The sequence below is a fragment of the Cervus canadensis genome, chromosome 1 (genome assembly GCF_019320065.1).
Source record: "Cervus canadensis isolate Bull #8, Minnesota chromosome 1, ASM1932006v1, whole genome shotgun sequence".
Lineage (NCBI taxonomy): Eukaryota > Metazoa > Chordata > Mammalia > Artiodactyla > Cervidae > Cervus > Cervus canadensis.
In genome coordinates, this window is record NC_057386.1 from 64,054,868 (window position 1) to 64,076,566 (window position 21,699).

At 39.1% G+C, this 21,699-nt stretch overlaps 1 protein-coding gene across 7 annotated transcripts in view; it reads right to left on the minus strand.

The window, feature by feature from the left end:
- Positions 1-330: 330 nt before the first annotated feature.
- Positions 331-21,699, minus strand: part of ARFIP1 (ADP ribosylation factor interacting protein 1) — a 128,774-nt gene continuing 107,405 nt past the window's right edge. For all 7 annotated transcript variants that reach the window (XM_043484511.1, XM_043484509.1, XM_043484510.1 and 4 more), the window contains one exon: positions 331-2,201. In XM_043484511.1, the coding sequence (XP_043340446.1) occupies positions 2,046-2,201 (156 nt within the window). In that variant the 3' untranslated portion in view covers positions 331-2,045. The remainder of the gene's footprint in view (positions 2,202-21,699) is intronic.

Sequence of the window (21,699 nt, forward strand, 5' to 3'; positions counted from 1 at the left end):
ACCGAGCGACTAAACAACATATTAATTTACTTATTTCTTTGGCACATGTACTCACTACTTAACTGAAAATTTTAGTTTCTTCTGAAAATCATCAATCCATGAAATGATTTAATTACTGAGCTGCAGCTGTTATTGAAGTATGTAAGAGTGGACACGTTCTGCTCCCAGCAGAGCCCCAGTGAGGGACGAGAGTAACTTACTGAAATAACACAATCTAAGGGACAGAAGCATCGTCTTCTGGTCACTGTCACTGTTTCCAAAGGCAAATCACATGTCCTCTCTTTTTCCAAATAGTTGTTTCTTATTCTGAATTATGAAGAGGCAGAGATATGAGGTACCGCAGCAAACACGTTTAATAAGAATACAAAATTCACACCAGAGGCACATTCTGGGGAATGTAAATGAACTATCACAAGTAGTAATTCTGCTGGAAGAACAAAATAAGGCTCTCTCAGAGTACAAATATACAGGAGGGAATGATTAAAAATAGGTTTATGATTTACAGTCACATTACACTGTGTTAAGCATTGAAAACAAGCATATTAATTAAAAAGCCAGCTAAATGGCATTTGAACATATATAACAAATCTTACAGTCCATGAAGTTCTGGTATAACAGTAATTTTAAGTACTTCATTTCAACACAAAAGAAATGAACAGGTGAAGAGATGTATCTCAAGATATTAATTTATGTCTATGACAAAAATCAAGAGAACTTATACTGAAAAAGGGTTACATTACTGATAAAATCACGCAGAAGGCCATACACAGAACCAACAGTGCTGAGCAACCGAAACAGCACAGGCCCTTCCAGCCCCGCCGTCTTGCTGCGACCACACTGAGCCACGGTCCTTTTCCCCTACTCAAAGGCAAACAAGTCCTTCGTCTTCCCCTTTCGCAAAATGAACAAGGAAAATCCAAATGGCAAATTCAGAAGTTGATTTCTCCATAAACCTTAAACGTGGCTTAATGAATATAAAGAAATTCAACATTTATACACAGTGCTCCTTTCCAAGGAAGGAACAGACACATCAAACATTATCTGAAAGGGGCTTCTTTATGGATTTATGTACATTGGTTGAATGAGAATTACTGTATCTGAGAAGGCACATATCTGTGATTTAAGGCTTAACCGGTATTGTTACATATGGAAGTCAATGAAAGCTGTCTAGGAATTCACTTCTGTCAAAATGGAATTTACCCAAAAACTAGCTTTCTAATAAGCACAGATTTTTTACTCTAGAAACCACTGAGAATTTCTACTCCCAGATCCACCTGTCAAAAAAATTCTCTCAAGCAGGTTTCATTATGAATCAAAAGAAACTGCTAACAGAACTGCTCCATGACTTTGGGTAATGCAAATTCTTAAGTTCAAAAGCCTCAAAGAAATGACAGTGTGATTCCTGTGTCTTGAAGAAAAAGTCTAAACAAAATTACAATGGTAGAGATTGATTTTTTAAAAAGGTATCTGCCACAACTCCACAAGCCAATCAGTCATTCATCAGAGCTGCCGCCTCTGTGTGGGTGCTGCAGGAACACCATATAATATTACTCTGCAAAATAGTCTCTTTTTCTCTTTAAGACAATACATGAAAATGACTCTCTTAAAGATGTTTAATATATTCTTATATAAAATATCTGATGTTGATACAAATCATGTAAACCTTCCTTTGGAAAAGTTACAACTGGTCCTCATTTGCAGGACCAAAAACCTTGAATTTTTATCTTGTCAGTGCAAATCTATATTAGGTGTTTTCAAACTACAGAAATAGCCATCGACCCTCACAATACAAAAGGATTTCTCAAAAAGGAAGATTATTGTGTTCAGGTTATAGAAATTACGTTTACATTAAAACCACCCACCTCCCCATCAAATTTAACAGCTCAATTGTTAAAAGTACGAAAAAGGGAAAAATTAAAGCTGTTTGTGCAAGAATCACTACAATGGTTGTCACCCCTTTTCTCTTCCCCCAACTCTGCTTAATTCTTACTAGGTTTGTTTAGAAATATAACAACGTGACTTTCTCTTTGTTTCCAGGTGTGATTTTACTGTTCTTCAAGCCAAGACGGGGCGTCAACTCCAGGGGTTTTCAATTTGATATGGAACTGTTTAAGTGTCTGTTCAAGCTGCTTCTGATTCCCAGCAAAGTAAGCGGCAATGGCATTGTGAAAAAGGACCAGCTGATTGTGTAACACTTTAACCTGTGAACAGAGGAGAGTCATTAACACCAATGACAATAAAATATAAGGTGATTTGTTACATGTCTTAATGAAAGAGCATATCTCTCCGGAGGAAAAGTTGTTTTGATGAAATATTTCACACATACCAACTGTATACTGTTTTACAAAGTCACTGAGCCTTTCATAGTTTTTTAACTTCCCTGAAGGGAACAGATCAGTTTAATAAGATGCTAACCATATTCAAACATTATTGAGCATACCTTAATTTAAAAGTATCAGTAGGTCCCTCTTTAAACTAAGTATGTTCAAAGTCAAAGAAGCAAAATTATATATAAATAACTACTATATGATACATGATCTGTGCCAAGTATGGACATCATTAAGGCTACACTTTAAGTGAAAACTGAGTATTTAAAATGCTGGATACTTTTAAATACTGCTGTTCTCTGCACAGATTGAAGAAGTGGTAGCAAGAGCCGCCCCAAAAGGCCATTTACTTAAAGTTCATATGCCTCTCAGTTATTTTCAATTGAATATTACTTCGAATGATATGAGTATGTTTTAACCAGGTAACACTATTTCTATGACTCTTCTATTTAAAGATACCAGCAAAATATCACAAAGATATTATGAATGAAGTGTTTCCTTAAGTCTTATTTATAAGTTCAAACTGTTCAACAATAAAGTATAAAATTTACCCATCCAATGCAATATTTACTAAAACTGCACTTTTAATAATTTTTAATGATGTAAAAACATCTGATATATGATGTTAAGTGAAAAAATAGGATATAACATATATGATAAGATGTCTGTATTCACTATTAACACACATGCAGTCTCTAGCCATTTCTTTGTCTATGTACCTCTATAAAGGAAAACACTTAATATATTTATATTGGATAGTTTTGATTTGTAAAGCCTTTATTTTTAAGATTAAAATATTGTAAAAATGGCATATGCTCAAAATTATAAAGTCAAGTCTCCACTCTGCATTTATTCCTCTCCTTCCCACCCAAGAGAATCACTGTTAGCATTTTATTGTGTACCTGTTGAGAAATTTTTTAGGGTTATATACAATATTTAAAAACATAAATGGACTGTATTATGCACACTTAGGGCTTCCCTTGTGGCTTAGAAGGTAAAGAATCTGCCTGTGATGCAGGAGACCCAGGCTTGATCCTTGGGTGGGGAAGATCCCTGGAGAAGAGAATGGCTACCCACCCAAGTATTCTTGCCTGGAAAATCCATGGCCAGAGGAGCCTGGCAGGCTACAGTCCAGGAGGTTGCAAAGAGTTGGACATGACTGATTAACACTTTCACTTTCTATACACACTTTCAGAAATAACAGATTTTTAAAGTATCTTAGAAAACTTTTTATTTCATTCACTTATTCATTCAACAGAGATTAAGTATCTTCTAAATACCAGGTACCGTTCTAGGAGATACAAAAAACATTCCTTCCCTCCCAAGCTTACATTCTTTTTTTAAAAAATTTATTTATTTTAATTGGAGGCTAATTACTCTACAATATTGTAGTGGTTTTTGCCATGCATTGACTTGAATCCACCACGGGTGCACATGTGTCCCCCATCCTGAACCCCCCTCCCACCTCCCTCCCCATCCCATCCCTGAGGGTCATCCCAGTGCACCAGCCCCGAGCACCCTGTCTCATGCATCCATCCTGGACTGGCGATTCGTTTCACATACAATATACATGTTTCAATGCCATTCTCCCAAATCATCCCACCCTTGCCCTCTCCCAGAGTCCAAAAGACTGTTCTATACATCTGTGTCTCTTTTGCTGTCTCGCATACAGGGTCATTGTTACCATCTTTATAAATTCCATATATATGCATTAATATACTGTATTAGTGTTTTTCTTTCTGACTTACTTCACTCTGGCTCCAGTTTCATCCACGTCATTAGATTTGATTCAAATGCATTCTTCCAAGCTTACATTCTTAAGGGATTGGGAAGGTAGGAGGCAGGTAAGAAACAAAATAAGTACTGACCCCAGGGAATGAATAGCTCAAGCCTTGAGAAGAAGATGGGTTAACATTCAGGGCATCTGAAGCTGCCGATTCAACTTAAGCTGTTTAAAAAAATAAAAGGGATTTTTTCCCTTTTCTCTGACAAAGATAAGAAAGTTTCTGGCAAGGAGATAGTTTAACAGGGCCAGATAGCATGAAATGACGACAGCTAAAAAATACCTTGAATTCATCTGGTCAGAAATTTAAGGCCTGCAACCTTCCTAAATGAAAGGCTTTGGTACCAGGTATAAGGACAACACAAAACCTTTGACACTGTGTATCAGGCACTGGACTAGGGATACAAGAATACAAGGATAACTGAAGCAGAGGGCAGTGGAAAATGATGATTAATATGATAAACGGGTAGTAAAAGTACATCTTGTTAACTTTAAAAAAAAAAAAGGCACTTGTGGGGATAGGAGGGTTTTTTCAAGAAAGGTTGAACGGGAACATCGGGATGGCAGAACTCTAGCTTCCCTGGCCCTCTGGTTCTGAGACAAGAGGGATGTTGACAGATCTCCACTCAGGAGCAACTATTCAGGAGACAGTATGATCATAGAAGTGAAGGTTCCCAGAAGGCAACTGGGATTCCCTGGTGGCTCAGACGGTAAAGAAGCCACCGGCAATGCAGGAGACTCCGGTTCGATTCCTGGGTCAGGAAAATCCCCTGTAGAAGGGACAGGGTACCCACTGCAGTATTCTTGCCTGGAGAGTCCCCATGGACAGAGGAACCTGGCGGGCTACAGTCCATGGGGTCGCAGAGTCGGACACGACTGAGCGCCTAAGCACACAGAAGGGAATCAGGAGGTGAGCAAAGCATACCATTATAATAACTTACAACAGTGGCTCCAATCAGCCCTCTCAATCCACACCCTTGGGGAGGCTGCTGCAGTGACAATGAGCTCAGCCTATAAAATTCAGAAAACAAGGCCTGATACACAAGTGCCAGCCATGTGGGATCACTACTACTGCAGTGTGAGGAAGCCCTGTCTAGCCTGCCTTCTGGATGAAAGCCCACAGGGACAGAGGTCCAATGGTTCCAGCTGCTCCCAGAGCCCAGCAGGCCTTCCAGCTGAAAGCCACCAGGCAACTGTGGGAAATAATAGTGCTCTAGGTCACGAAGTTGTGGGTGTTTTTGTTAGGCAGCAAAAGAGGTGCATCCATGAAAAAGGTTAAGAATGTGCTCTCCTAGTCCATGGGGTCGCTAAGAGTTGGACACGACTGAGAGACTTCACTTTCACTTTTCACTTTCACGCACTGGAGAAGGAAAGGCAACCCACTCCAGTGTTCTTGCCTGGAGAATCCCAGGGGTGGGGGAGCCTGGTGGGCTGCCGTCTATGGGGTCGCACAGAATCGGACACGACTGAAGTGACTTAGCAGCAGCAGCAGGAATTAATAAGGGTTTAGAAAACACAGTGAAAAGGAGGAAAATCAGAGGCAGAACGACAGGCCTGCTGCTGCTGCTGCTAAGTCGCTTCAGTCGTGTCCGACTCTGTGTGACAACACAGATGGCAGTCCATCAGGCTCCCCCGTCCCTGGGATTCTCCAGGCAAGAACACTGGAGTGGGTTGCCGTTTCCTTCTCGAATGCGTGAAAGTGAAAAGTGAAAGTGAAGTCGCTCAGTTGTGTCCGACTCTTAGCAACCCATGGACTGCAGCCTACCAGGCTCCTCCGTCCATGGGGTTTTCCAGGCAAGAGTACTGGAGTGGGGTGCCATTGCTTTCTCCGAACGATAGGCCTAGGAGGAGGAAAAGCTAATAAGCAGGGTGGTTGCAATACGTGAGAGATTGAATTAAGAGAGAAAGCAGCTGTGGAACAGACACTCAAACAAGGAAGGCAAACCTGACATGGATAGAACAGGGTAGTTACACAGGCAGCTGGAGAAGTCCCAACAGGGGATTACAGATAGAGGGAAACCTAGGGAACTTCGGGAGACTGCTGTGAGTCAATAATCGCTCAAGAAAGCTCTCAGAACACCGTGGAACAGAGCGGCTTGCTTAACCATAAAAGCACGACATATGCCCCAGGTCATTAAGTGAAAGAAAAAATGCTACCATCCTTCTGCTGATGTGAATAAGTGCTATGATAATCACAGTTTGACCTCGTAGGGCCAGACACTCTCCTGCAGGAAACTACGGGGGGGCTAGGGACGTAAGCCTGAGGTCTACTGAAGAGGGCAGTCTTTCCCCCGCCCTCACTTCCCTTTGCTTATAAAAATGCAGCTGCTTAATTCTGGGGCACAGGCCTCTTGATTGTCCGACCGCATCTCTCATAAGCATCCTGTATCAATACATCTACTTCTCGTGTATCACTCTGCCTCTCGCTGGATTCCTTCTGCACTGAGACACAAAGAACCTGGGCCTCAATAAGTCCAGTCACCAGGCGAGCGATTCTGAAAGAACATGGTTTCAAAACTGCTACTAACCAGCCTCAAGACCTAAGTACAGTTTTTGAGTAAATGGAATACAGATTCTTTCATAACTTTTATTTCCAATTTTCTGGCAAGCCTTGCATTAGGTATAGTTGATACTGGGCACAGCCTCCCCAAATTTGTATTTGTTATTCATCTAGACCATCAGTAAAACATCCCTATTACTAGTACCGTTCTTTCACAGAGATTACCAGAAGGAGCTCTGGAATCAGGAAGCATGTGGGCCAGGCCCGGCTGTGCCACTTTCCAGGGGTACCAGGCAAGGGTCCTTCTAACTTCACTGGCCAAGGTCTCTATCTGTCCATTAGGGCCACCGTCACCGAAAACCGCGTTTGTAGTGCTGCCGGAAGGTTAAATGAAATGAGATGCTACCTAGTACAGTGTCTGACACAGAGTAAGTACCCGTTCGATTTCAGTGGAATCTAAATTTACCTATTTGACGGTTTAAACCTCCACACGACATTCACTTTTTTTAGTGATATAAAATTTCCCTTATTTAGAACCTATTGATTTGGAACTTGTAAGAAGTAAGAATGTGATCCTGTGATTTATAATAAGAAATACATACTGTGTTTTGGTCCCATTCTAGGCACAGAGCTCCTAAAACCTGTTAATCTCCTAAGTGATAGGAGCCAAAGAGACATCTTTAGTTGTAATACTTGGTCTCTGGTTCGGTTCCTGAAACAGTCCCAGAGCTATTAAAGGTGAAAGGAGTGTCTTTTGTTATTCACAAGCACTTGTCAACCACACCAGCCTTTATAAGATTCCTGGAAAGCCCCTAGATAACCATAGCTTGAGCCTGGTTGCCAGGGGAACTAAATTGTGATTAGGTGGGAATTTTCACCCTCACCCCCCAACCTCTGGACAATTATTTAATCAGCCGTGCCCACGCAATGAAGCCTGTGTGAAAATCCCTACAGTACCAGTCTGGACAGTGTCTGGGCCGGCTGACGCAGCCACAAACAAGGAGGGTGGTGCCCGCCAAACCCCGTGGGCACAAGAGCTGGTGTTCAGAGCCCTTCCACACCTTGCCCAGTGGATGTCTGCATCTTCAATGCTTCTGTAACGAGCTGGGGGTGTAATAAGGAAGCTGTTTCCTGAGCTCTGTCAGCTGCTCTGACAAGGACTGAGGCTCCTGAGGGGCTGCGGGAACCACCTGGCAGCTGACCGGTCAGAGGCACAGGTGATTCCCGAGTTCCCACCGTGCGTGCAGGTGGGGCTGCGGGGGGAGGCCACAGGGTCAGAAGTCAACTGAACTTCAGGACACCCCGCTAGTGTCCAGAGAACCAGAGAACTGTCTGTGTGGATGGAAAATACCCACATACAACTGATGCCAGAAAAGTGCTGTAAGTGAAACCAGAATCTGAGTTGTTTTCCTTTTCAAAGCTAGAAAATGATGTGACGTTTACCGGAGCACAATGAAAAAAAGGTGTGCACTAAGCAAATCAATTTTGTTGACAAGAGTGCATGGACACTGCACTCTATCCACACTGCCTGCCTTGACAAGGCCTTCAGTCCAAGGGCAGAGATGCTCTAGAAGGAATTCCTCTGCCTGACGGATCACCTCAGAAGAACCTCTAAGGGTCCCTCTATAACCCAAAGATTCTGTACTTCTGAAATGAACACATTTTCCAAGCACCAAGAAGGCACTTAATTTCTTCCTAACTATCCTTTGGTTAACAACATTCAAGTTAACAGTATTACATTAAAAATTTGTTTAAACATTCTTAATACAGACTTTAATTCATATTGATCTCCTTTTCTATGTCTAGATAGAAAAGTTTTGCATGGCAACCACTTTTAAAACAAGCTTTAAAATGAAAGCTGATTTGTCTAAGTACCTACTAAGATAAGGTCGAATTATTAAAGTTATAACCTGGGTTTACCTTACACGAGTGGAGTTTGATTTCAGGACCAAACCTCTTTCCTCTAAGCCACGAGAGTCAATGAAAACTTGTTGTTTTGTCACTAAGTCACATCCAACTCTTTTGCAAACCCCATGGACTCAGCCCGCCAGGCTCCTCTGTCCCTGGGGCCTCCCAGGCAAGAGTACTGGAGTGGGCTGCCATCTCCTTCTCCAGGGGATCTCCCCAACCCAGGGGCGGAACCTGCATCACCCTCACTGGCAGGCGGATTCTTTACCACTGAGCCACCAGGAATGCCACCATGAAAACCACAGCTAGAACAAAAGACGTAAAACAAAATATTACAGGCTAGCTCTCACTTGATTCCTATCTACGTAAAAATGTTTTCCAAAACTGACCTGTTCTCAGTCACCTCTGCCAGTGTGACTGAGTTCCAGATCTCTTCTGGAGAACAGACTGTCAAGGACTGGTCAGAGGAGAGCTCTGATGGCAGTATACTTGGACAGAAGGGTGGGAAAGTTTCCAGGTGACCTTAGGTATCAAAGAACTTCTTAAAGATAAACAAGCATAAGTTATGAAGAAGAGACTGTTAAATTCAATTACTTTAAAGTCTAGAATTCCTATTCACTCAAAGACAGTGAAAGTGCAAGCTACAAAGTGGGGAAAGGGGTCTGCATTACAGGCTCTGACAAAGGGTACATATGCCGAAAACGTGAAGGACGCCCACACACCAACAACCCGGTCAAAAAGAGCAGATAACATGGACGTGCATTTTACAGAAGAGCAAACAGAAGTGGCCAGTTAAATATGAAAAGACATCAGCCTCATAAGAAAATAGGAAAATGCACACTAAGACTGATATGAGATGTTATTTTTTATCTTCTACCATAGGAAAACTTAATAGCAATTCTTGTACATTGCCAACTGTTGTATAAATTTGTAGAACTACGTTTGAAAAGAATTTGGCATTAACAAGTAAAATTAAAGATGCACATACCTTAGGGAACAGCAATTTAACTCAAAAAAACATGTCCTAGAAAAACCTGCACATGCGTTCCATGAGACATGGGGCTTTCCTGATGGCTCAGATGGCAAAGAATCTGCCTGCAACGGAGACCTGGGTTCAATCCCTGGGTTGGGAAGATCCCCTGGAGGAGGGCATGGCAACCCACTCCAGTTATCTTGCCTAGAGAATTCCACAGACAGAGAAGCCTGGCAGGCTGCAGTCCACAGGGTTGTAAAGAGTTGGACACGACTGAACGACTAACACTTTTACTTCACTACACTTTTACATGAGACACGCACAAATATGTTCATAGCAACACTGTTTTTAGTATAAAAATACAAGAAAACAACCCCAAATTCGTATTTACAGGAAAACCAATAAACTACAATTTCCTTGTGCAATGGGGATACTATTAATATATAGGTGCGAAAATAAATGAACTAGAGCTCCATGTATCAACATGGATGGCTCTCAGGAAGATCAGAGAGAACAAAACAGAATACGCACAGCAGGATTGCATTTACATAAAGTTCGGAAACACATGTAACTGAATGAGACATTCAAATGTAGTAAAACTTACAGAAAACCAACAACAATATGAAAAACTCAGAACAAGGGTTATAGAGGGAGCAGATGAGGGAAAATGAGATAAGGGCAAGCACCAAGGAGGCTTCAGAAGTATTGACAGTTTTGCCTCTTAACCTGGGTGTTAGGAAAGTGGCTGCTATTTGTTGTCATTACTATTTATATCTTGCCTGTATGTTAAAACATTCTTCTGAACGTGTTTAACATTTTTTATATTAAAATAAAGGAAAAGTTAAAAAAGATAATGTCTTCACTTTATATTCAGAGGAAAAAAAATATTGCACTTAAAATGTTACTTACATTCATTCACTCAGTAAATATTACCAGCGACTGGTGTTAGGCACTACTCTAGGGGCTGGAATGCAAGCAAGCAACAAAACAGACAATTCTCACAAAGTTTGTATTCTATTGAGGGAATAAAGAGATACACAATCAGTAAAGTACACAGTACATCAGATGATGACACTTGCTACAAAGGAAAACAAAGCAGCAAAGGAGAGTGTGAGCTGTGTGTACAGGAGAGGTGTTGCAACGTAAAGAGGAAGGCTAATAACATGAAAAGATACATGCAGTGATTATTACAGCACTATTCACAAGAGCCGAGACCTGGAATCAACCTAAACGCCCATCAGCACAGGAATGGGTAAAGAAGGTGTGGGACGCGTGTACAATGGAACATTACTATTATTCAGCCATAAAAAAGAACGAAAGAGTGCCATCTGCAGTAACATGGAGGGACCTAGAGATTATCATACTAAGTGTAGTCAGACAAAGACAAATATAATACGCTATAACGAATGTGGAATCTATTTTTCAAAAAACAACACAAAAGATACATATTCATTTACAAAACAGAAATAAACTCACAGAGTTTGAAAACAAACTTATGGTTACCAAATGGAAATGTGGGCGGGAAGGATAAATGAGGAGTTCAGGGTTAACATGCACACACTACTATGCACAGAATATCCAGGTAGCCAACAAGGATCTACTACAGCACAGGGAACCCTACTCAGTAATCTGTGATAACCTACGTGGGAAAAGAATCCAAAAAAGAATGAGTTTATGTATATGTATAACTGAAGCGTTTTCTGTACACCTGAAACTAACAGCAAATTAAAAAAAACAAAAACAAAAAAAGGCCAGAAGAGGTCTCACTAAGGTGACATTTGAATAAAGACCTAAAGTGAAAGGAGAGGAAAAAGGAGAAGAGGAGAGTGAAAAAACTGGCTTAAAACTCAACATTCAGAAAACTAAGATCATGGCATCTGGTCCCATCACTTCATGGCAAATAGATGGGGAAAAAATGGAAACAGTGAGAGACTTTATTTTCTTGGGTTCCAAAATCACTACAGATGGTGACTGCAGCCATGAAATTAAAAGATGCTTGCTCCTTGGAAGAAAAGCTATGACCAACCTTCACAGCATATTAAAAAGCAGAGACATTACTTTGCTAACAAAGGTCCGTCTAGTCAAAGCTATGGTTTTTCCAGTAGTCATGCATGGACGTGAGAGTTGGACTATAAAGAAAGCTGAGTGCTGAAGAACTGATGCTTTTGAACTGTGGTTGGTGTTGGAGAAGACTCTTGAGAGTCCCTTGGCCAGCAAGAAGATCCAACCAGTCCATCCTAAAGGAAATCACTGAATATACATTGGAAGGACTGATACTTTACAATGTATACAGAATTCAGCTCAAAATGGAACATAGGCCTAAATGTAGGAGCTAGAAACTATAAACCTTCTAGAAGAAAACACAGGAAAAAAATCTTAATCTTAGGTTTGGCAAAAATTTTAAAACAGTTCACACAAAGAATAAATTATAAAAAGAAAACAATCAACTGGACTTCATCAAAATTAAAATGTTTTTTCTCTTTAAAAGACACTGTTTATGGGCTTCCCTGGTGGCTCGGTGGTAAAGAATCCACCTGCCAATGTAGCAGACATGGGTGTGATCACTGATCCAGGAAGATCCTACGTGTCGCAAAACACCTAAGCCTGTGTGCCACAATTATAGAGCCTGTGCTCTAGAACTGCAACTACTGACGTCCGTGTGCCCTAGAGCCCATGCTCTTGCAACAAGAGAAGCCGATGCAATAAGAAGCCCTTGAACTGCAACTAGAGAGTAGCTCCCACTTGCTGCAACTAGAGACAAGCCCGTGCAACAGCGAAGACCCAGCACAGCAACTCCCCCCCCAAAAAAATTAATTAAAAGACACTGTTATAAAAATGAAAGGCAAGCCATATATTGGGAGACAATATTTGCAAAAGCTATTAGACAAAGAACTGATATACACAAAATATATACAAAATATTCTTAAAAATGAATAAGAAAATGACAAACAACCTAACCAAAAAATAGGGGAAAAGTCTGAACAGGCATTTCACCAAAAAACAAAACAAAAAACAGATGGGAAATACGTCCATGAAAAGATGACCAATGTCTTTAGTTATTAGGGAAATTCTGACTTAAACCAGTGAGGGCGTGGAACAAACTGGCCTCTCATATATTATTGGTGGAAATGTCAAATGATACAACCATCTAGGAAAAGTTTGCCAATTTCTTAAAAAAGTTAAACACGCACCTACTATTCCTGTGTTATGTGTACATACAGCCCAGCTATTCCACAACTAGGTACTGGCCTAAGAGGGATGCATGGTTGTTGTCGTGTAGTTGCTAAGCTGTGTCCGACTCTTTACAACCTCACGGACTGCAACCCACCAGGCTCCTCTGTCCATGGGATTTCCCAGACAGGAATACTGGAGTGGGTTGCCATTTCCTTCTCCAGACCCAGGGGTTGAACCTGCATCTCCTGCTTGGCAGGCGGATTCTTTACCACTGAGTCACCTGGGAAGCCCAAGTGTATGTATTTTGTGTGCATACCAATTTAAAAAATTTAAAAAACTGTGTGTAGCCCGACTGGGACTTTCCCAAATAGCTCAGTGGTAAGGAATCTGCCTGCCAAAGAGGAGACACAGGAGAGAGACATGGGTTCGATCCCTATCTGGGTAGGGAAAATCCCCTGGAGGAGGAAATGGTTACCTACTTCAGTATTCTTGCCTGGAAAATTCCATGGACAGAGGAGCCTGGTGCTGGACTGCAGTCCGTGGGGTCACAAAGAGTTGGACATGACTAAATGACAAGCACGCACACACATACACCAATTAAATAAAAAAGCAAAGGAAAAAACAGGACATTAATGAAGCTTCATGACTCAATTATAGTATAAAACATAAAGACTATAAATCAATAGATTTAAAAATGAAACTAAATTAGAATGTTTCAAATAATCTTTCTAGTTTCTAATTCTCTCTAAAGCCACAAATCAATTCTGTTTATAATCAAGACATTCACCTTTGCTTGTAGAGTCTAAAGTAATACACCTCAGAGAATTCAAGGAAAACTGTCCCTAAAACATCATGCTGCAATCCTTACAAACTGCTATGTGACGAGTTTTAAATTTTTGCAAAAGCACACAAGTAAAATTTCCTTCACTAAAAATGCCACTAGGAACAAAGCAAATCTACTACAAATAAATCATTTATTCATTTTCTATTTTCTCTGTCCATGAAGTAGGTAATCTTTTTCTTTGCCCGTAGAGACTCTTGTTAACTGCAGAAGGAGGGTGATACAGTTGGATGAGAATGACAGACTCAAGAAACTGGGCTTCATTCCCGTTTCTGTCCCAAGTTTACCATGTGAACTCTCTTTTCACGTGAATAATGAAGAAACTGAGATTTAGGTGATTTTTATGGTTCCTTTCTACTAAAGGTTTCTGATAAAGTTGCTTTCTAAATAGCAGTATATATATATTTGGAAACTCAAATGGCTCTGGAAAACCTTTCGTTGAAAGGCTTTCTTTCAGTAGAAAAACATTATTTCTATTTATTTTTAAGGACAGAAACTGGCACTTCGATTAGAGAAGTATTAAATTCAGCTGAAAGTTTATGTACAAGTTTATGAACACTCTTCCCTATTTTGAGTTATTGTTTAAGGTTTTCACACTAGTAACCTATTTGAGTCACAAAGTAATATTTCTATCTTGCTCTACTAGTATTATTTCGCTTTTCTTGTTTTCCAATTTCAGATGACCCTTGGCTCCTGGAATTACAGAGAAACTAAAAGGCTTCTGTATTTTTAGTGTGAAATTCCAATTTTTAGAAATAGGGTCTAGCTAATTATTGTTTTTTGGGCCACAAAAAATTCTGGGTTTGAATTTTAATTGTCAATGTTTTAGAACTGGAGAAGACAATAAAAGAGCACAGGGTTTGATTCACATACTAAACTGCAGACAGCTCTTACAACAATCTAGAAAGTTAGGAGAGAGTCAAAAAGAAAGTGGGAAGGGCATCAGACAATTTCAGTTAGCCCTACTGATGTCGACACAAGTGTCCCCACTCTCTGACAGTCAACCAGCCTAACAGAGAGACACCCTAACGGAGCCTCACAACAGGGACATCAGCAGCATTTAGAATGGTTCCCCACCCCCAGCGAAACCGAATCCAGAAAGAAAAGAAGATGCTTTTTAGGGCTGAATTCTAATTTTCACAACAAAATAAGACAATATCCATTTTCACAAAAACATTCTTTTGGTAACTGTGAGAAGGTTGATGTGTAAAAGCATTTTAAAGTTTTCACACTTCAGAAAAGTTTCTGGTATAAAGAAGAGCCTCTGGGGATTCTAAACTTTTCAATTGTAATTATGGAAATAAAGTATAAAATTTCACTGTCACTTTAACCTGAGAAGCTGTTTTATACCAAAACAGATAACTTATCTCACTTTTCTATTAGCACTGATTCTGTGTTATCCTAGTACAAGTTTTGATTCTGGTATGCAAATTTAAATAAGAATAGTAAGTTGACTCTTTAATCCAACCATTACTAACTCAAAAATAAAGTTAAATTAAACTAATAAATCAATTATCATAGGAATATACCTTCTAAATTAAATGAATTTAAAACAGGATATTTTGCTTTTACATTTTTTTCTTGTAAAAATTTTTTTTCTATTATTTCTCTACTTATTTCTGACTAATTTTAATTTGCACTAGGATATGGACACATAGAACGTATTCAATGAAGCTATGATAGTTACAAAGAATCTTTAGGATATTCTGGTTATTAAATAAATATAAACCACTACCAATAGAGGGAAAAATTAAGAACTATTAGAAAAACAGCTGCAGTAAAATTTTAAAGATAATTTTTGCAACCATGGTAATATTATGCTGTTCTCACTGTATATAAGCAATTTTAACAAGACTCAAAAGCATTATTTTAAGTATTTGGTTTTTTCATCAGGTTCACTTTATAAAAGGTCAGTCTGGGCAAGATTCTGGCTCAATTAGAACTGACTTGGGGAGAGATGTGAAGAAAGTAAAATGAGGGGAAAAGATCAAACCCTACTTCTAGAAGGGTCAAAAAGCCATAATGCTGAAGGAAATATTTTAGGGTTGTTACACTTTTTCAGTTTACTTCTACATTTGTGCTATGAAATCATGAGAAGTTATGAGCATACAGTATCAAAGAAACAGCCAAGAATTTTTGGTAGACTATTCTTTATTATAGTAGGTGACAACTAACTTCTGTGAAGCACTCTCTGTTCAACAGATAAATATGTTACCCTTACATCTGTTCTTTGAAATCTTCCATTCTCTCCATGTTATCATTTAAAAAAAAAAAGACTCAGAAAGTTAAGTAATTCACCTAAGTTTTAGACATCTAGGAAGCAGATGGGATTTGTGGAACTTAGGAATGTCTATTCCAAGACTGACTTCTTTCCCCTATTCTAACCTGCCTCTATTCATAAGGCAATAAGCATTTTAGAAAGCTTTTAAACAAAGTTTGAAATAAACAAAGTAAGGTTTAACAGATCAACTAAAGGAAGGGCAGTAATGTAGAAAAGATACTTTAACCTTCTTTCTGTTTTGTCTCTGGTCCTCAAGCTGCATGCAAACAGCCTCAGGACAAGGAACTAACGCAGAGGCTGGAACAGCTAAAATTTAATTCTTTCTAAAGTTATGAAGAATAATGCAATATTAAATATTCATATAATAAAAAACTTTCATATAATCTTTCCATAATTACAGAGCAGGAAAATAAAATCTATATTCATCTATTTATGTATGTATCTCCTAACTTAAAGTGGTTATAAGGCTAAATAAAACACAACAGAAAAGCAGATTTAAAATAGAAGCAAAAGACAGAAGCAACATTTCCTGCCTGTGGGATGACGAAAGATTTGACCAACTTTCAAAACCTAACATCAGAAACAGTTACAGTAATTTAGAAATATACTAAATCATTGTGAAGTCAATCACAAAGAACTTTCATAAAGATCTGCCAAAAAGCAACCCAGACCAGACCAAAGGAAAACCACTATAGCAACATCTGGTGAATGACCTAAAATATACCATAAGATACTGTAACTGTTAAAGCGCCAAACAAACTTCAGCACTGACGCCAACACACAGAGACAAGCTGGGGCTTTAAACGGAAACTGTAAGAGAAATAAATGTAAGAGCAGAACTGATAATGATACCAATGGGTAACACTAAAAACTTTCTCCTGCCTACAAAGCATGTATCAATAGAAAATAAATTCCATTTACAAAGTGATTGACTACAAAACTTAAAGTATAACTTCATAGACATCAAACGATAAAAAAAGTATTTTATTTCTACCAAATGAACTTTTTTCCAAATCAAATTTAGATTACATGCCTTCTTATCAGAGACATTAAGGTAATTTTTTTAAATGAGGTAATTTCTAGTTAAAATAAGTTATTAGTTTACAATTTTATTTACAGTTGTTAAGTTCTTCAAACTTATTTGGCCCTCCTTTACAGTAACTCTATAAAATAGGGTTTTATATTAAGTGTACAGTAACTTTGGGGCAGTAGCTTGGCTTAAACATGAAAGGAAAAGCTGGAACAAAATCACTGTTTAGTAAGAAGTCTCCAACCACTAATATGTAAGGTATTAACTCCTTTCTTTTCTCCCAACTATTTAAAAATGTATAATGATGTGCTTTCTCTGTGCATCCTTGATCTTTTTCCAGTAAGTAAGAAAGCAGAAGAGTAATAGAAAAATATACCTGTCTTGGCCTTTTATTAGGTTTGCGAAGTATAACTGTATTTGTAATAGCTTTGGAAATGGCTTGTCATAAAAGCAACTACCAGCTGAAAAAGAAAAGCACTATCAGAAATATGGGTGTGGGCCTTGGGAAGGGAGGGGGAGAAGGAAAGACAAATGTGGAGGTGGAAGAACAGATTTCATTTTTCTGACTCATTGGGATGGGTTTCGACAAATCATTGACAATTAGGTTAAAAAAAAAAAAAAAGCATCCCCTGAGGTAAAAAAGCAGCTTCCCTTGTGTCTCCTGCTTGCAATGCAGGAGACCTGGGTTTGATCCCTGGGTTGGGAAGATTCTCTGAAGAAAGAAATGGCAACCCACTCCAGTATTCTTCCCTGGAGAATCTTATGGACTGAGCAGCCTGGAGGGTTACAGTCCATGGGGCTGCAGAGCTGGACATGACTGAGCGGAGCCCAATGCCATGAGGTAAAAAAGGGCAGTCCTGTTTTGGAAAGAAGATAACTGATGAAACGCAATCTGTAAACTCCAGTAACAGATTCGCACAAGTTTTCTCCTCTTTAGCAAAAATGCCTAAGCTAGCTAACTCCCAGTCCTCACCCTTCCCTCCAAAGGTTCCAGGTTTAGATATGACCAATATGACTTCTGTTTTCCAAGGGTATCTCTAATCTTCTCCCTCTCCTGATTTGTTTTTTGTTTTTTTTTTTTTTTTTTTTTGAGGCAAGGAATATGACTTTAATTGGAAAGCTGGCTGGCTGAGAAGATGATAGACTTCCTCTACATGCAGATTACTCAAAGATCAGTGTCCATCAGTTCACTTACTAAAGGAAGGGAATGCCCTAAATATGTACCCGTGGCACTCATGTGGAGGAGAAACAGACTAACAAGCATTCACAGCACAGTATGATTTGTGCTTTGGAGAAAGCCCTGGATGCTCTGATAATACACAGAAGAAGAAAGAAACTTTCAAGTTGCTCGAGGACACATTTTATAGCGTAAATCTTCCCAGTTAGCATATGAACTCCTAACTTAAAATTAATTTAGGGCCATGAGCGTAGTTAAGGCACTGGGTATTTCCTTTCATTAAATAGGTGATCCTGTTCTCATTGGCCTTTTGGACACTGGGCAACAGGAACTTATAGATAAACCGATGGTCCATTCAAACTCATCTTTACATTCACAGATAGCTTTTCTTCATAGTGTGGTTCTGTATTTTATTTTGGAAAGATAACTTTTCCCCTCTTAAACAGCTTACAAAATTCTCATCCCAGGCACCTAACAACTGTTTAAACTGAAAAAATCTTTACCAAAATTTGTTATAATAAAACTGTTTTCTTTTAAAAAAAAAAAATCCATAAGCAGCAATACTATGTTTTGCTTTAAGAAGTGAACAGAAAATACAACAGAAGTTTACAAATCATTGAAACATATGATCCAGGATTTCTTGAAAGCTTTTGTTTTGACCTCTTTCTGCCAGTGCTCATGTTCCTCATACTGTGTGGTCTGGCCATACTGCCACTTCTAGCCCTCACTACGGTTTTCTTTGTCAAATCCTAGGTTTCTTCTTCCTCATGCTTCACTCACCATTTTGTATAAAACAGAAATGTTCTTCATTAGACTGTAAGTTGCTTGTTAGCAGAGAGTTTGTCATAATAGAATTATACAATATTTCTTTAGATTTAGTCATTATAATAGCCCAAAGTAAGCACCTTAAAAATATACTGAATAATTTTTAAAAGGGATCTTTTGAAAATTGAAAGAAATATGAATATGAAACCAGAATGTTGCAAGATTTAAGAGGAATAAAGAAAAAAAATCTAATTATAAAGTGATTATTTTAAATCTAAGAAACCAAAGAGTAGATGAGTCATGGAAGAAATATATATATGGTCAACAGGAAAGGACTGAGTTATTACTGAGAGGACTCCAAGGAAAGGTCAAAAAGAACAATGCAAAGTCAAGTTCTTAAACACTGCTGGTATAGTCTGAGATTTTACTCAGAAATACTAATTAAAGGGTTTATTTTTAAGTAAATCTCAAGATGGTAACTACTAAGAACCAAAAAAAAGAAAAAGTGCAGTAATGCTACTGTCGCTAAAACCAATGCAGATACCAGTGATCTGTTCACATCTCACACTGGCTGTAGACTTAAAAACTCACCTTGGTCACAAACTGACAAACTGCCTTGGGTGATTAGCAGGGCTGGCAAAGTAAGGGAAATACGGGTCTGAGGTGTACACAAGCAAAACCATTTAACAGAACAGAGACAATGCAGCAGTGATGTCAAGAACTAAACTTTAATAAGCGAATCCTGTACCCTCAAAGTAGAAGCAATGAACAATCCCCTCCCCTCTAACAACAGAAAGAACTTCTGTCCAGAAGAGGTAAAGAAAACACAAGTACTTTAAACATAATTGCCAAGAAAAAACCACACACACACACACACACACACACACACACACACGAAGTCAAATATACAAAAACAGCAATTCATGAGCTACCCCTTTGGAAGGCTTTTAATCTAGTGTACAAATATCTTCCCTTCACACTGCCTGCTGGAAACTGGCACACCTGACGGGCAGACGGCAGGAACTGGTTGGTGAGGTGTGCTCTCCCCTCACTCCCCAGCTGAGGACTGCAAATTACCAAGCAACTCTGGACAGGTACGGCTTGGATGCTGTTAATTTCAACATCAACCCACAACTCTCAATTCTTTTTAGTTGCATGATTGATACAAAGGTAGTTAACTTCCATCTCTTTTATAAAAAGGGAAAGGAGGCAGCACAAATCACAGGCAAATTTTTCCTGTTTCATGTGTGTTTAAAAAGTTTTAAAGGGACCTGGAAGTCAAACCACTAAATGCAGCAAACATGGGAGTGTACAGGAAAATATTTTCCGATGTATACGGAAGGCACTGTCATATCACTTCTAACCTCACACTTAAGATGAAACTGTCTTCTATTCTTTCCAACACAGAATCAATCATTTGATTTTAAGCTATGAGCAAAATTATAGGTCATAGGTAATAAAATTATGTTTAAAAGATAGAAATCTGGTTGAGTCTTTTTGAAAATAGAAGGTATCCTATTTTAAAACAAACATTTTCTATCTATACATATTTTCTTTTAAATCAAAATCATCCTTTGAATAGGTAGGACCAAAATTGAAAAGATAGAAAAAGTATATAACAAGATTTTCAGTCCTCTCTATTCCCCTTCCAGGTTAAAAAAAAATGTTAATTAGTTAATTTCTCTGGGTTTTCTTTATGCAAATACAAGAAAATAAGATTATACATTCTTAAGTCTTTCCTTTCTTATACAAAAGGTTTTGTACCACATACACTGCTGTGCACCTTGGTCTTTTCTTTATTATTAACAGTATGCTCTGAGGATCTTTCTATTAATCACATCCCTAGTCTTTTTTTGTAATGGCTGAAAAGTATTTCATTGTATAAGTGAGCCATAGTTTATTGAACTTGCTCTTTACTGCTGAACTGTTCCAGTTGTTCCTCACCTTTTGACGTTACCAGTGACACTGTGATGAGTAACCTCGAATGTAGGTCATCTCATCCTTGTGTTGGCGGATCTACCTGTCCAGCTTCATCCAAAGCCACTCTCCCTGTTTCTCCGCATGCTCTGGACTCACTGACCTTGACTGGCTTTTGCATATTCTATTCCTTTCTCCTATGGCTCAGAGGTAAAAAATCCATCTGCAATGCAGGAGACACAGGAGATGCGGGTTCGATCCCAATCTAGGCTGGGAAGATCCCTTGGAGGAGGGGGATCTTCAACCCACTCCAGTCTTCTTACCTGGCGAGTCCCATGGGCAGTGGAGCCTGGCCACGGCTGAGCACGCACCCACCCCTTCTTCCCGTGCACACCTCGGTTACCTCCTCTCCACCCCTGTGGACCTCAGCTCCAGAGTCACTTCCTCTCTCATGTCAAGACATGCTCCCTTTGTATGCTCGTAAGACCCCCCTATTTTCCCTTCACAGCACCAATCACAGCTTGCACTTCTGTAATTAGCTGCTCAATGTCTATTTCTCTTACTTGACTATAAGCTCTATGACAGCAAGGCCATTATATTTCCACTACTTGACTCAGTGACTGACATGAAAAACAAGTATTGAATATTTGCTGAAAAAGGAATAAAAAAAGTCAAATGTGCCAATCACATATCAATCTATTCTTCATATTTTACATGTCTCTCTGTTCTACCTTTTAAGGATCTCTTGAAACCTTCAGCTCACTCCACTTCCATTAACACTACCCCAATCCTCACTCCCATCATCCTGTTTAAACTCCTATACTCATTCTTAGGTTCTACTACAGCCTCTGCACCATTTTGAAGACTTGTCATTTGCCAAGAATTCCTGCAATGGATTCCCACCAACACTCAAATAAGCTCTCCCCTAACGTGGCCGAAAAAGTTGGCTTAAAGCTTAACATTCAGAAAACTAAGATCATGGCATCTGGTCCCATCACCTCATGGGAAATAGATGGGGAGACA